General features: G+C 47.9%; 1 protein-coding gene across 1 annotated transcript in view; it reads left to right on the top strand.

The window, feature by feature from the left end:
* LOC147110219 (rap guanine nucleotide exchange factor 2-like) overlaps window positions 1-13221 on the top strand; it is a 148960-nt gene extending 135739 nt beyond the window's left edge. Inside the window, exons 19-20 of the mRNA XM_086002496.1 lie at window positions 10404-10638; window positions 11583-13221. Coding sequence (XP_085858622.1) covers window positions 10404-10638; window positions 11583-11928 — 581 coding nt within the window. The 3' untranslated portion in view covers window positions 11929-13221. The remainder of the gene's footprint in view (window positions 1-10403; window positions 10639-11582) is intronic.
* Window positions 13222-14999: the final 1778 nt, after the last annotated feature.

Here is a 14999-nt window from a genome sequence, read left to right as displayed (position 1 = left end):
ATCACCCTCTGCCTCCTGCCACTCAGCCAGTTTAGGATCCAACGCGCCAAGGCACCCTGGATCCCATGGGCTCTTACCTTCTTGACCAGTCTCCTATGCGGGACTTTGTCAAAAGCTTTACTGAAATCCATGTAAACCACATCCACAGCATTTCCCTCATCCACACACGTAGTCACCCCCTCGAAAAATTCAATCAGATTGGTCAGACATGATTTACCCTTGACAAAGCCATGCTGACTATCCCCGATTAATCCTTGCCTCTCCAAGTGGAGATTAATTTTGTCCCTCAGAATTATTTCCAATAATTTCCCTACCACAGATGTTAGGCTCACCGGCCTGTAATTCCCTGGTTTATCGCTGCTACCCTTCTTGAATAATGGTACTACGTTAGCTGTTCTCCAGTCCTCTGGCACATCCCCTGTGGCCAGAGAGGTTCTGAAAAATTGTGTCAGAGCCCCTGCAATCTCCTCCTTTGCCTCACACAACAGCCTGGGATACATCTCGTCCGGGCCTGGGGATTTATCCACTTTTTGGCCTGCTAAAACCGCTAGTACCTCCTCCCTCTCGATGCTAACATGTTCAAGTATGTCACAGTCCCCTTGCCCGATTTCTATGTCTATATCGTCTTTCTCCATAGTGAACACAGATGCAAAAAATTCATTTAAAACCCCGCCTACATCATCTGGCTCTACACACAGATTGCCACTTTGGTCCCTAGTGGGCCCTACCCTTTCCCTGGTTATCCTCTTGCCCTTAATATACTTATAAAACATCTTAGGATTTTCCTTTATTTTGCTCGCCAGTGTTATTTCATGGCCCCTCCTCGCCCTCCTAATTTCTTTTTTAAGTATGCCCCTGCACTTTTTATACTCCTCTAGGGCTTCCTCTGTCTTTAGTCTTTTGTAACTGCCAAAAGCCCCCCTTTTTTTTCCTAATGCATTTTTGTATATCCCTTGTCATCCAAGGTTCCCTTTGCTTGTTGGTCCCACCCTTGACCTTTACAGGAACATGTTGGCGTTGTACTCTCTCTATTTCCCTTCTGAAAGTCTCCCACTGCTTTGATGTGGATTTTCCTATAAGTAGCTGCTCCCAGTCCACTTTGGCCAGATCCTGCCTTATCATATTAAAATCGGCCTTCCCCCAATTTAGAACCCTTATTTCCGGGCCGTCTTTGTCTTTTTCCATGACCACCTTAAATCTCACCGAATTATGGTCACTGTCGCCAAAATGCTCTCCTACTGACACTTCCACCACTTGCCCGGCTACATTCCCTAGAATTAGGTCCAGTACCGCCCCCTCTCTTGTAGGACTTTCTACATGTTGGCTCAAAAAGCTCTCCTGGATGCACTTTAAGAATTCTGCACCCTCTAAGCCTTTCACACTCTGACTATCCCAATTAATATTGGGGAAGTTGAAATCCCCCACTATTATTACCCTATTATTTTCGCACTTCTCTGAGATTTGCCGACATATCTGTTCCTCTATCTCCCCCTGACTGTTTGGGGGCCTATAGTACACTCCCAGCAAAGTGCTTGCCCCATTTTTGTTTTTAAGTTTTACCCATATGGCCTCATTAGAGGAACCCGCTAATATATCATCCCTCCTTACAGCAGTAATTGATTCCTTAATTAATATTGCAACGTCCCCTCCCCTTTTACACCCGCCTCTGTCTCGCCTGAAGATTCTATACCCCGGAATATTGAGCTGCCAGTCCTGACCCTCCCTCAACCATGTCTCCGTGATAGCAACAATATCGTACTCCCATGTGTTCAACAACAACTTCAGTTCATCCACCTTATTTGCAAGACTCCTTGCATTAAAATAAATGCCTTCCAGCCTTGCCATATTCCCTTTTGCCTTCACATATTTGCTCTGCCTTCCCAGCTGACTTGTTTTTTCCTCCGTATTTGGCTGTAAATCACCCCCTACTATAGTTCCACTCTGTATCCCATCCCCCTGCCAAGTTAGTTTAAACCCCCCCCAGCAGTTTCCCGCAAGGATATTGGCCCCCCTCTGGTTCAGGTGTAAACCGTCCGACTTGTACAAGTCCCACCTTTCCCAGAAGCAGACCCAGTGATCCAGGAAACTAAAGCCCTCCCTCCTGCACCATCCCTTTAGCCACGCATTCATCTGTTCTATCTTCCTATTCCTATACTCACTAGCACGTGGCACCGGGAGTAATCCAGAGATTACAACCTTTGAGGTCCTGCTCTTTAATCTTCCACCTAGCTCCCTAAATTCTTGCTGCAGGACCTCATCCCTCTTTTTACCTATGTCGTTGGTACCAATGTGGACCACAACCTCTGGCTGTTCACCCTCCCCCTCCAGAATGCCCTGCAGCCGCTCAGTGACATCCTTGACCCTGGCATCAGGGAGGCAACAAACCATCCTGGATTCACGTCTACGGCCACAGAAACGCCTATCTGTTCCCCTTACTATAGAACCCCTACCACTATTGCTCTCCCACTCTTTTTCCTCCCTTCCTGGGCAGCAGGAGCACCCCCAGTGCCAGGAAGTTGGCTGCTGCTGCCTTCCCCTGGTGAGTCATCCCCCTCAACAGTATCCAAATCGGTATACCTGTTTCATCTTTCTTCTTTTTTACAGGTTTCTCCAGGAGGCTAAGTCTCCAGCAGCTACGCTTTTAAAAAGCAGTCGCAAGGCCTGCTTTTAACAAGGTAAGTGGTGTATTAAGTAAAATTAAAACATTTTTTCCACAGGTTTTTTATTTTTAAATACTTTAAAGAAAGGTAAGTTTGTTTTTAGCCCCGTTAAAAAGTGTAATTAATTTTTTCAAAAATTTAAGTTATTGTTTAAAATAGTTATTTTATGTAATTTATAGTTATTTTTAAAATGTGATTTAAAAAAAAAAATGTATTTGAAGTTTTAGTTATGTTTTGGGGCCGATCTCTAATTCATAGATTTGACAAGTCTTCCTGTCAAATCTATGAATAGAGATTCCCTGCTACGATTGGCTCTCCATGGCCCACATGATCCCAGGGGACACTTCGAACTAACTGCGCCCCTGGGATACACAAGCACTGCGCGCCGGCAGTTGAAGGAGGCCCAGGATCGGAATCCGATGCGGGCCCACAGCACAACGGCCGACGCGCTAAGTAAGTGCAGGTCGGGAGCTTGCACCCGCGGAAAGCCTCCGACCCAAATTTCTGGCCCATTATGTGCATTACCATGTCAATGGAAGAAGTGTGGTGTTTGCTAGTTTTAAGCAGCCCAATGTCTATCTTGCTTGAAACAGAAAGGAGCTCCTCAGAGTATGATGATAAACATGGCTGTACTGACAAATAGCAAAACTAGGTCCTTTGCAGTCAGAATCAGGGGAATTTATAATGGGGAACAAAGACATGGCAGACCAATTAAGTACATACTTTGGTTCTGTCTTCACAAAGGAGGGCACAAATAAACTCCCAGAGATGTCGGGAAACATAGGGTCTAATGAGAGGGAGGAACTGAATGAAATCAGTATTTGTAGGGAAATGGTGTTAGGGAAATTGACGGGATTGAAGGCCAATAAATCCCCAGGGCCTGATAATCTACATCCTAGGGTACTTAAGGAAGTGGCCCTAGAAATAGTAGATGCATTGCTGGTCATCTTCCAAAATTCTATAGACTCTGGAACAGTTCCCATGGATTGGAAGGTAGCTAATGTAACTCCACTATTTAAAAACGGTGGGAGAGAAAAAAGGGGAATTACAGACTGGTAAGCCTGACATCGGTAGTGGGGAAAATGCTAGAGTCCATTATAAAAGATGTAATAGCAGAGCACTTGGAAAACAATGACAGGATCGGACAAAGTCAACATGGATTTACAAAAGGTAAATCATGCTTGACTAATCTACTGGAATTTTTTGAGGATGTAACTGCTAGGATAGATAAGGGAGAACCAGTGGATGTGGTGTATTTGGACTTTCAGAAGGCTTTCGATAAGGTCCCGCATAAGAGACTAGCATGCAAAGTTAAAGCACATGGGATTGGGGGTAAGGTACTGACTTGGATAGAAAACTGGTTGGCAGACAGGAAGCAAAGAGTTGGAATAAACGGGTCTTTTTCCGAGTGGAAGGCAGTGACTAGTGGGGTACCGCAGGGATCGGTGCTAGGACCCCAGTTATTCACAATATATATTAATGATCTAGACAAGGGAACTAGATGTAATATCTCCAAGTTTGCAGACGACACAAAGCTGGATGGGCGTGTGTGCTGTGAGGAGGATGCAGAGAAACTCCAGTATGATTTGGACAGGTTGGGCGATTGGGCAGATGCATGGCAGATGTAGTATAATGTGGATAAATGCGAGGTTATCCACTTTGGTGGCAAAAACAGGAAGGCAGATTATTATCTGAACAGCAATAGATTGGGAAAAGGGGAAGTGCAATGAGACCTGGGTGTCCTTGTGCAGCAATCGCTGAAGGTAAGCATGCAGGTGCAGCAGGCGGTTAAGAAGGCAAATGGTATGCTGGCCTTCATAGCGAGGGGATTCGAGTACAGGAGCAAGGATGTCTTGCTGCAGTTGTTCAGGGCCTTGGTGAGACCACACCTTGGGCTAGAAATTCGGTATCGCCCCATTTGGGGCGCTAGTCCTGGCGAAGCGCAAAGTTTAGCGCCAGGCGCAATTTAGTGCCACCTAGAGCGATATTGGGTTGCAGCACCCCTGAAGGTGATTGCGGTGCTAAATCAAGTGCTGCACGAGACTCCTAAGGCGCTAACCCGGCGGCGCAATCCAATTTCGCGGCGGCGGGGCGCAGCGCAGGTGCTGTCAATAATCACTTTCCCTGAGACACACTGGCGCCGGCCAGCTCTTAAAGGGGCTGGTCAATTGGCATCACCAGACACACTCACTGCCTTGTAGGCCTTCAAATCGGTGGGAGCCTACCTGTGGCGCACCAGCCTAGCATGACATGGAAAGGGTGAGGCAGAGGGCGGAACGCCTCACTGATGGGGCATTGGATGCTTTGGTTGGCGCAGTGGAATCAAGGCCAAGGAAGATGGTCGGAATGTGATGTATGTTTTAGACAGTCTCCCGGGTGTGAGAGGCAGTTATGTGTCAGTGTATTAGTTTTGCTTTCTGTTGCCACAGCTTTCTCATGTTTGAAGGAACCACATTTTGTGTAATGAAACACTTTCTTCATTTACAATGGCCATGTCTGCAATTTACATGCATCTTGCCCTTCACAGGCTTGGGGGTATCAGACCGGTTCCATTCCTGTTCTTGGAATGGCAGCAAGCATTCCGTGAGAGGGGCCTAGAAGCTACTTCTGATCAGCTTCTGACGCGCAGCCTGAGAAGAGCCGCTCGCGTAGAAGTTCAGGCTAGCAGGCATCTTCTCAGCCACCGACAGAGATGTCCTGCACCTTATCTGAGGCTGCAGATCTGGCTGAAGCAGCTGGCACAGCTCAGTCACCACCTCCTTTCTAAATCACAGCCTTCTGACACACTGCTCCTCCGACATGTTCATGTAGGAAAACTGCTGTTGGAAAACCCTGCCAGCGTAAGGTCTGCTGTGGCGACGTCTGTTGGCCCTCCTCCGTCTGGCCATGCCCATCCCCCTCTCCCAGCGTCTCAGTGCGCTTTCCAGATGATTCAGCAGCAGGACGTTCCCCTCCAATGCAGCCCCCATAATAAGTGCCCACAGGAAGGTTCCCCGTTGGTAAGGCTCACCAACAGCAAGGTGATGGTCAGAAGGCTGAAGTTCGTCTGCCTGCGCTGGCTCAGTGGTCAAATGGCTCGCAGTGTGCAGCTCAGCAACTCTTTGTAGCTCTTGAGGAAGTTGTGCTCCAAAAATGGCTGCCGGTTTTGAACCACACCAGTCCCCTTTAAATAACGCTCCTCCAGCCCAAGAGCGACTTGGTAAGGTTCCAGGTAAGCTGTCACTATTAGCGCCAGGCGCTACGGAGGGGGGCGCCACTGAGTTTCCGGTCCGGGGCGCCCAAAATGCGTTGCACACTCAAATGACGTCATAATCTGCCTGCGCCCATGAGCGGGCGCTAAGATTTAGCGCTGGCGCTAAATGCATGCTCAATATGGGGCTAGGCGCCCTGCGCCCGCCCGGAAATTGGTTAGCGCCCCACTTTTCGGCCTCTTTAGGCGCTAATTGGTGGCGCTACCAACCGAATTTCTAGCCCCTTGAGTATTGTGTGCAGTTTTGGTCGCCTTATCTGAGGAAGGATGTTCTTGCCATGGAGGGAGTGCAGCGAAGATTCACCAGACTGATACCTGGGATGGCAGGGATGACATATGAAGAGAGATTGGGTCGATTAGGCTTATATTCGCTTGAGTTTAGAAGAATGAGAGGGGATCTCATTGAAACTTATAAAATTCTAACAGGACTAGACAGACTAGATGCAGGAAGGCTGTTCCCGATGGCCGGGGAGTCCAGAACCAGGGGTCACAGTCTAAGGATAAGGGGTAGGCCATTTTGGACAGAGATGAGGAGGAATTTCTTCACCCAGGGAGCAGTGAACCTGTGGAATTCTCTACCACAGAAGACAGTTGAGGCCAATTCATTAAATATATTCAAGAAGGAGTTAGAAATATTTCTTAAGGCTAAGGGGATCAAGGGATACGGGGAGAAAGCAGGACAGGGTACTGAATTTGGATGATCAGCCATGGTCACATTGAATGCCGGAGCAGGCTCGAGGGGCTGAATGGCCTACTCCTGCCCCTATCTTCTATGTTTCTATATTTTACCATAACTTTTTACATTAAACACACTATTATTCTTAATTATTGCAGTATTAAAAATACCATAACATGCATTTACACACATCCAATAATATTATCTCTAATACAGCTGACTCCCGGTGCTTTGTAAATTTAATTTATTGGAATGGTGTAAATAATTCAGCTGTTTTTTTTTGCCTCGCAGAAATAGTTTAAATTGCCACAGATACATTTACTTCATGTTGAAAATTTGCACCTCTTCATTTCAAACTGCAACTGACCAGCATGGCACTCAACTCCCATTGTAAATTGGGAAAAAGTCCTGTTTCTCCTGTTGCTATTTGTTGGCTCAGGTCTTGTACTGCATAATTACATGACCTTGGGATACCATTAATGTTGAAATATTTTGCCACCGTCGCTGCATTGACTAAGAGCTGCTTAGCTAACTAATGTAGCACGATAGAATCTAGTGTTTCACTAGTGAGTTAGACGATCTTTTAATTCAGTCTGTATGTTTCTGTATGGAAGGATTCAATATGTACTTGAATGAAACCATCATCTCACCAGTAACATGGAACACATTATCAATAGGAATTAGACTGAATCTCCACAAGAACACAATGGAAAGCTGTCCAGTGCTGCTTTCAGGATGTTGAAAAATTAGATAAATGACTTTTTCCATTTTTAAGAATTCTGACCTCTCCCAAGCTGTACCTCATTCAATAAGCAGTGCTTATATTTTTCACTGTTATATAATTAAAGATTACTCTTAAACTACAGACTGACTCCAGATATTCACCAGAGTACATGACTGTGAAAATGAGCACTCTCCTTTCAGTAATGTTTTTATGAATATTATATCCTTTTTCATATTTTTCATTTGTTACTTTTAATACAAGTGTTAAAAATTGGTAGTGTACAGATAACGTCCAGTATGAGGGCATGTCATTTAACAGTGTAGGCCTTAACCTATGCCAGGATATGGCAGTATCTGATGCACTGTGAATTTGTTGGTTAGAGTACATGGCATAGTTATTGTGTAAAAGTGTGGAATGGTTGCCTTTGTATGTACCGGTATTTCATGTCGTAGACAATCTTGTAGCTATTATTTTTAATGGGTGGGAGAAAAATTGGGCTTTCTGCTAACTAATTATTTCTGGTTAAAAGTCCCGAAGAACCTCCTCTGAATAAGTCAGACTAACTTCACCACTGAAAAAGTTGTCTGGATAAATGAGAGCCTGCTTCTGTTCAAGGGAGATACAGCAAGCGTCAGATTTGGTTTCTAAATTGGTTTTCTCATCCTGTTTGTCAGGTGCCAGTAAGCTGAGATCTCATTGGCTCCAGGCAGTCGGACCTATCAGGCTCTTCATCCTCTCTTGGAAGTGAAAACAGGAACAAGAATAACAATGCCCCATGGACCTATGGGATAAGTGGGGTTGCTGTGCAAAGCCAGATTGGCGAGGGGATTCAGCAACCTTTTACAGTATTCAACTGAAACATGATAGAACAGGAATCTAATTAGCCAAGATAAGTATGACTAGATGTTACAGGGATAGGGGGGGATATGTGTTGGTGTGGGGGTTACGGGGATCGGGTGGGATATGTGTCGGTGCAGGCTCGATGGGCCGAAATGGCCTCTATCTGCACTGTGGGGTTTCTGTGATTCTGTGTGATTCTGTGACAGTATAATACATAAGAAAATAAGAAATAGGAGCAGGAATAGGACACTTGGCATTTCAACTGTCTTACCCTTTAACTGGCTAAAGTGGACTGGAAAAATAAATTAGTCATAGAGTGATAGAGTTTTACAGCACAGAAAGAGGCCCTTCGGCCCATCGTGTCTGCGCTGGGCATCAAGCCCTGTCTATTCTAATCCCATTTTCCAGCACTTGGTCCGTAGCCTTGTATGCTATGGCATTTCAAGTGCTCATCTAAATGCTTCTTGAGTGTTGTGAGGGTTCCTGCCTCTACCACCCTTTCAGGCAGTGAGTTCCAGCTTCCAACCATCCAGGGTGAAAACATTTTTCTTCAAATCCCCTCTAAACCTCCTGCCCCTTACCTTGAAACTATGTCCCCTGGTTATTGACCCCTCTACTAAGGGGAAAAGTTATTTTCTATCTATCCTATCTATGCCCCTCATAATTTTGTACACCTCAATCAGGTCCCCCTCAGCCTTATCTGCTCTAAGGAAAACAATCCAGTCTCTCTTCATAGCTGAAACGCTCCAGCCCAGGTAACACCCTGGTGAATCTCCTCCGAACCCTCTCTAATGCAATCACATCCTTCCTGTAGTGTGGTGACCAGAACTGCACACAGTATTCCAGCTGTGGCCTAACAGCTCCAGCATAACCTCCCTGCTCTTGCCTTCATTAGCCGAGGCATAGAATATAAGTATCTCATATGCCTTCTTAACCACCTTATCTACCTGTCCTGCTGCCTTCAGGGATTTATGTACATGCACACCAAGGTCCCTCTGATCCTCTGTCCTTCCTAAGGTCCTACCATTCGTTGCGTATTCCCTTGCCTTGTTAGTCCTCCCAAAATGTATCACCGGACAGTTTTCAGGGTTAAATTCCATTTTAACATTGAAACAGATGTTTCAGGACCATCAGTTTTTTACACCTTCTGCCTCAGTTCGGGTATCAGTTTTCCTTGTGGCCTTATTGCCTTTGTATACCCTTCTCATATAGTGTCCGTCACTGCCCCATTAATGGTTTCTTCTTTTAATTCAGGATATATGATAATACCCGTTTATATGTGTCTCTTCTTGTGGGGTAAAGCAGAAGTCAATATCCGTGATGGCACAGGAGGTGAGGGCGGGAAATTCGGTTGACTTGTGCCTCCTGCAAAGCAACTAGCGCCTGCGTGCGGCGCCACCAACGCCCCCCGCGAAATTCAGCAGGAGGTTTGCGGCGGTGATGACCGTTAGCGCGGCGCTGCGCTGCCGGCAATGACGTCATCGCCTTGCGCAACGCCCCACTTACGCCCTGGCCGCGCTCTTCGATAGCGCCCCCTGACTTACCACCAGACATTATGTCCGACAGGGTCAGGGGGGCCTACCTGCTGCTGGGGCAGCACAAGTTAAAAGGGAGGTGCCAGGCAGCCATTTTTGTTGCTTGCCGTCTGACAGCACCTGCCCCCGCTGCTGTCCCCAGCCTTCTATGTAGCCCCCCCGCAGGGTGCCGGCTGCATTCCATGAGTCCGGCACTTCTCTTGAGCGCCGGGCTCTTTTGCCGGCATTCTAATCCCTGGTTGCCCAGCTGGGCCCCGGGTCGCGCTGCACTAGGCCCCCCCCTTTAATAAAGGGAGGAAGTCCTGCAGTACTGCTGCACGTAGCGCTGTGATATTCACCCGCAGCGCCCCAAGAGGGAGGCGGGGCAATTCCAGTAGCACCCCGCTCCCCTCTTGGGGCACTACCAGTGAATTTCGGGCGCAGGGGCGCTAATTTTTTCAGGGCGCAACCCAATTTTACCCCCTCGGTGTCTGTAGATGTGTTTGGACCTGAATGGCATTGTTTTTGTTCAGTGGAGATCCTTTATTCGGGTGGCTTCCTCCAGTATACTGATTTTATAACAGTCCAGGTTTAATGAATAAGTTAATTAGTGCGCTGGATATGAAGCAATACTTTAATACTAATGAAATTCAGATTATTTCTCTTCCCCAGCTCTTCCATGTACATAACTGGTATTAAAATTTGGCTCCTGTCTAATTCGAATCTTTCTATTTCCCAGGTTTTGCTTTGGCACCAAGTACTCCTGCGGATAATTTTTCAGCCTCTGGTCACAGTGAAATTTCCTCCCACTCCAGCATTGTCAGCAATTCCTCCTTCGACTCAGTATCTGTCAGCCTCCATGGTGACCGGCGACAGCGACAGTGTGTCAGTGTTATAGATTCACATTTAGGCTTGGGTATAGAAAGAAGACTGGAAAGGCCATCAGCAGTTGACCCAGATCAATCCTGTATCAGGTTGGAGCAAGTTTTTGTTGTTTTTCAAACACTTAGCTATGGTTTGAAGTGCTGCAATGATAAAAAGTTTGCTATTCTAGTGTTTGCTGCATTCGAGTCTAAGGTGACGGCTAATTCGGCCTCATTTAGTTTCCAACTAGCTCATTAAGTAGGTGGTTTGCTGGAGGTGAAAACATGCACTCTGTCCTGTACTTGTAGCCTTTAGCCAAGCATATGAGGAACATTGCCACTGCAAACAGTGGCAGCTTCTGCAGAACAACTCACTGGCTATTATCTTAATTATGAGGGGTAGGAGCCAACTTTGGCATTCACTGTTATAAACGGTAGCGTAGTGGTAGTGTCAGTAGTAATCCGGAGGCCTGGACTAATGACGTGAGTTCAAATCCCACCACGGCAGCTCGGGAATTTAAATTCAGTTAATTAAAACAATCTGGAATAAAAAGCTAGTATCAGTAATGGTGACCATGAAACGATCAGATTGTCGTAAAAACCCATCTGGTTCACTAATGTCCTTGAAGGAAATCTGCCGTCCTTACCTGCTCTGGCCTATATGCGACTCCAGACCCACAGCAATGTGGATGACTCTTAACTGCCCTCTGAAATGGCCGAGCAAGCCACTCAGTTGTAACAAACCGCTACGGCACACAATAATAATTCTTTCTCTCCCCTCCCCCCCCCCCCCAATAATTTGACTGAAGATCAGGAAATCAGTGATTTGGGAATTGTGATGTGACCACATGCCTGCACTCCATGGTGCTGACGCTCCGATAGTAATTTAAATTGAAGGGGTCCAATCGGGAGCAATGTGATAATTATACTTTTTTCCTTTAATGAATATTGTAACGGTTGAGCTAACTTTCAATCTGTGGAATATCATTTAAATGTGAGATTGTAATTTTCATTATTTTTTCCCAACATTTAAATCAGTGCTTTCTCTTATTTAGTTCCTGTACATCAACAAGCACAGAGGGCAGAGGAAGTCTGTCTGCAGGAGCGGCAGTACTGTCTTCACCGAGTATGGAGGAGTTAACCCAGGACCAGGGAGATCGAACTTCTCTTGATGCAGCAGACAGTGGTCGAGGAAGTTGGACTTCTTGTTCAAGCGGATCTCATGATAATATCCAAACAATTCAGCACCAGAAAAGCTGGGAGATGCTCAGTAGTTTGGGGAATCTTCATTATGAGAGCTCTGCTGAAGGAACAGGACTAACAAACATGTGGGCTACAGGTGTCGAGAATTCCAAAGATTCACGACCCTCTGAGAGAAGAAATTCCTCATCTCCGTTTTAACTGCTTTCTCAACCTGCCCTGCCACCTTCAACGATTTGTGCACATATACCCCCAGGTCTCTCTGTTCATACACCCCCTTTGGGATTGTACCCTTTAGTTTATATTGCCTCTCCTCGTTCTTCCTACCAAAATATCACTTCGCACTTTTCTGCGTTAAATTTCATCTGCCACGTGTCCGCCCATTTCACCAGCCTATCTATGTCTTCTTGAAGTCTATCACTAGCCTCCTCACTGTTCGCTATACTTCCAAGTTTTGTCAATAACCAGTGGTCATAGATTTAAAATCATTGGCAAAAGATTTTGACAGGACATGAGAAATGTTTTCACTCCGGGTGTTGTCGGGATCAGTAACGCTCCACCTGAAAAGATGGTGGAAGCTGATTCCATAACTAATTTGAAAAGGGAGTTGGACAGGTACTTGAGAATGGGGAACTTACAGGGTTCTGGATATAAAGCAGGGGTGTGGGACTAAACACGGCTGACCTTTCAAAGAGCCAGTATAGGCACGATGTGCCAAATGGCGGCCTCCTGTGAGGCAAGTTTCTGTGATACTATGAAACCAGAGAACTGAGCGGAATGGATAATGTAGATCAAGCAGGTTATTCATTTAACTTGTGAGCATATAACTAGGCCACGCTATCCTCCTTCCCCTCCCCGTATCCAGGAAAATATCCTGATCCTATCAGCTGTCAACACTTAAGTGCTAACAAAATTCTAAACTCTTTAAGATCCTGACTGTATTTACCCTGTACTGTGCCATACTTGCAACTACTATGTAATGCAGCCTGTAATAAGCCAAAGTCAAGAAAGTGTATGAACTTTACTGAATTTAGTTTTTCAAAACTTTAAAAATAGCCTTAAATAAGACTTTAAACAGAAAGGATTTTCCCTGCACAGTTGTAGATTTGTATCAGTATATCAGTTAACATTAAAAAAAACTGGCGAATTATCTGGTTAGGAATGGAATTAAGGGCTCCAAGTACAGATTGAGATGATCAAATGTTCTGTGGATCATTTTGACCATGTGAAAAAAGACTAGTAATCTAATATGGGATGTAAGATTAGGTAAGTAGTTAGAAATATTATGGGGGTGGGGGTGGTGGGGTGGGATTAAACGGGTAGGATAAGGTATGTGACACAATGAATTGTACATGGACTGTAGAGGAATTGGACTTGGTGGGTTGAATAGCCATTTTTGTCCCATAGTCTCTTGTTTTTGTTTTGTGTGTCTCCAGTTCTCCATTGTGTCTTCTAAGATTTTTCCAAATAAAAGGATGTGATCTTAAAATCTGAGTCTGTATCACCAGATCATTTAAAGATTTTAAAATGTTAAGATTAAATAAAATAGTGAGCCAGTGCCAAGGAATTGAAAAGATATGGAAATGGGCTGCCAGAAACCAGATTGTGACAACAGATGTCCAGTAATTTTGTTCTGAAATAATGGCAAACTTACTTAGAAAATTAATAACTTAGTGGCCCATAATTTGCTGTCAGCAGCAAATGAACAGTGCCAGCTGTTCATTACACTTACAACTGCCCACAGGCTTTCTATGGGATTCAATGGTGGTCGGGGGCAGGTGGCAAGGTCCAATGGTGGTCTTGAGGGGTGGGGGGGCTGCTGGGGAAGGTCCAATGGTGGTCAGGGGCGGGTGGCGAGGTCCGATGGTGGGGTGGGTTTGGGGGGGCTGCTGGGGAAGGTCCAATGGTGGTCGGGGGCGGGTGGCGAGGTCCGATGGTGGTCTTGGGGGGTGGGGGGGCTGCTGGGGAATGTCCAATGGTGGTCGAGGGCGGGTGGCGAGTTCCGATGGTGGGGGTGGGGGGGCTGCTGGAGAAGGTCCAATGGTGGGCGGGTGGCGAGGTCCGATGGTGGGGGTGGGGGGTGGGGGAGCTGCTGGGGAATGTCCAATGGTGGTCGGGGGCAGGTGGCGAGGTCCGATGGTGGGAGTGGGGGGTGGGGGAGCTGCTGGGGAAGGTCCAATGGTGGTCGGGGGCGGGTGGCGAGGTCCGGGGGTGGGGGAGCTGCTGGAGAATGTCCAATGGTGGTTGGGGGCGGGAGGTGAGGTCCGATGGTGGGGGTGGGGCGGCTGCTGGGGAAGATCCAATGGTATTCGGGGGCGGGTGGCGAGGTCCGATGGTGGGGGTGGGGGGCTGCTGGAGAAGGTCCAATGGTGGTCGGGGGCGGGTGGCGAGGTCCGATGTTGGGGTGGGGGGGCTGCTGGGGTATGTCCAATGGCGGTCGGGGGCGGGTGGCGAGGTCTGATTGTGGGGGTGGGGGAGCTGCTGGAGAAGGTCCAATGGTGGTCGGGGGCGGGTGGCGAGGTCCAATGGTGGTCTTGGGGGGCGGGGGGCTGCTGGGGAAGGTCCAATGGTGGTCGGGGGCGGGTGGCGAGGTCCGATGGTGGTCGTGGGGGGTGGGGGGGCTGCTGGGGAATGTCCAATGGTGGTCGGGGGCGCGTGGCGAGGTCCGATGGTGGGGGGTGGGGGAGCTGCTGGGGAATGTCCAATGGTGGTCGGGGTGGATGGCGGGGTCCGATGGTGGGGGTGGGGGGGCTGCTGGGGAATGTCGAATGGTGGTCGGGGGCGGGTGGCGAGGTCCGATGGTGGTCGTGGGGGGGCTGCTGGGGAATGTCCAATGGTGGTCGGGGACGGGTGGCGAGATCCGATGGTGGTCGTGGGGGGCTGCTGGGGAAGGTCTAATGGTGGTCGGGGGCGGGTGGCGAGGTCCAATGGTGGTCGTGGGAGCTGTGGGGTGGGGGAGCTGCTGGGGAATGTCCAATGGTGGTCCGGGGCGGGTGGCGAGGTCCGATGGTGATGGTGGAGGGTGGGGGGGCTGCTGGAGAAGGTAAAATGGTGGTCGGGGGTGGGTGGCGGGGTCCGATGGTGGGGGCTGGGGGAGCTGCTGGGGAATGTCCAATGGTGGTCAGGGGCGGGTGGCGAGGTCTGGTGGGGGGCTGCTGGGGAATGTCCAATGGTGGTCGGGGGCAGGTGGTGAGGTCCGATGGTGGGGTTGGAGGGTGGGGCAGCTGTTGGGGAATGTCCAATGGTGGTCGGGGGCGGGTGGCGAGGTCCGG

Source organism: Somniosus microcephalus, chromosome 12 (genome assembly GCF_052327205.1).
Source record: "Somniosus microcephalus isolate GS21.2 chromosome 12, FLI_Smic_1.0, whole genome shotgun sequence".
Taxonomy (NCBI): domain Eukaryota; kingdom Metazoa; phylum Chordata; class Chondrichthyes; order Squaliformes; family Somniosidae; genus Somniosus; species Somniosus microcephalus.
Note: the sequence above shows the minus strand (reverse complement) of the source record. Positions and strands in the feature narration are given on the sequence as shown.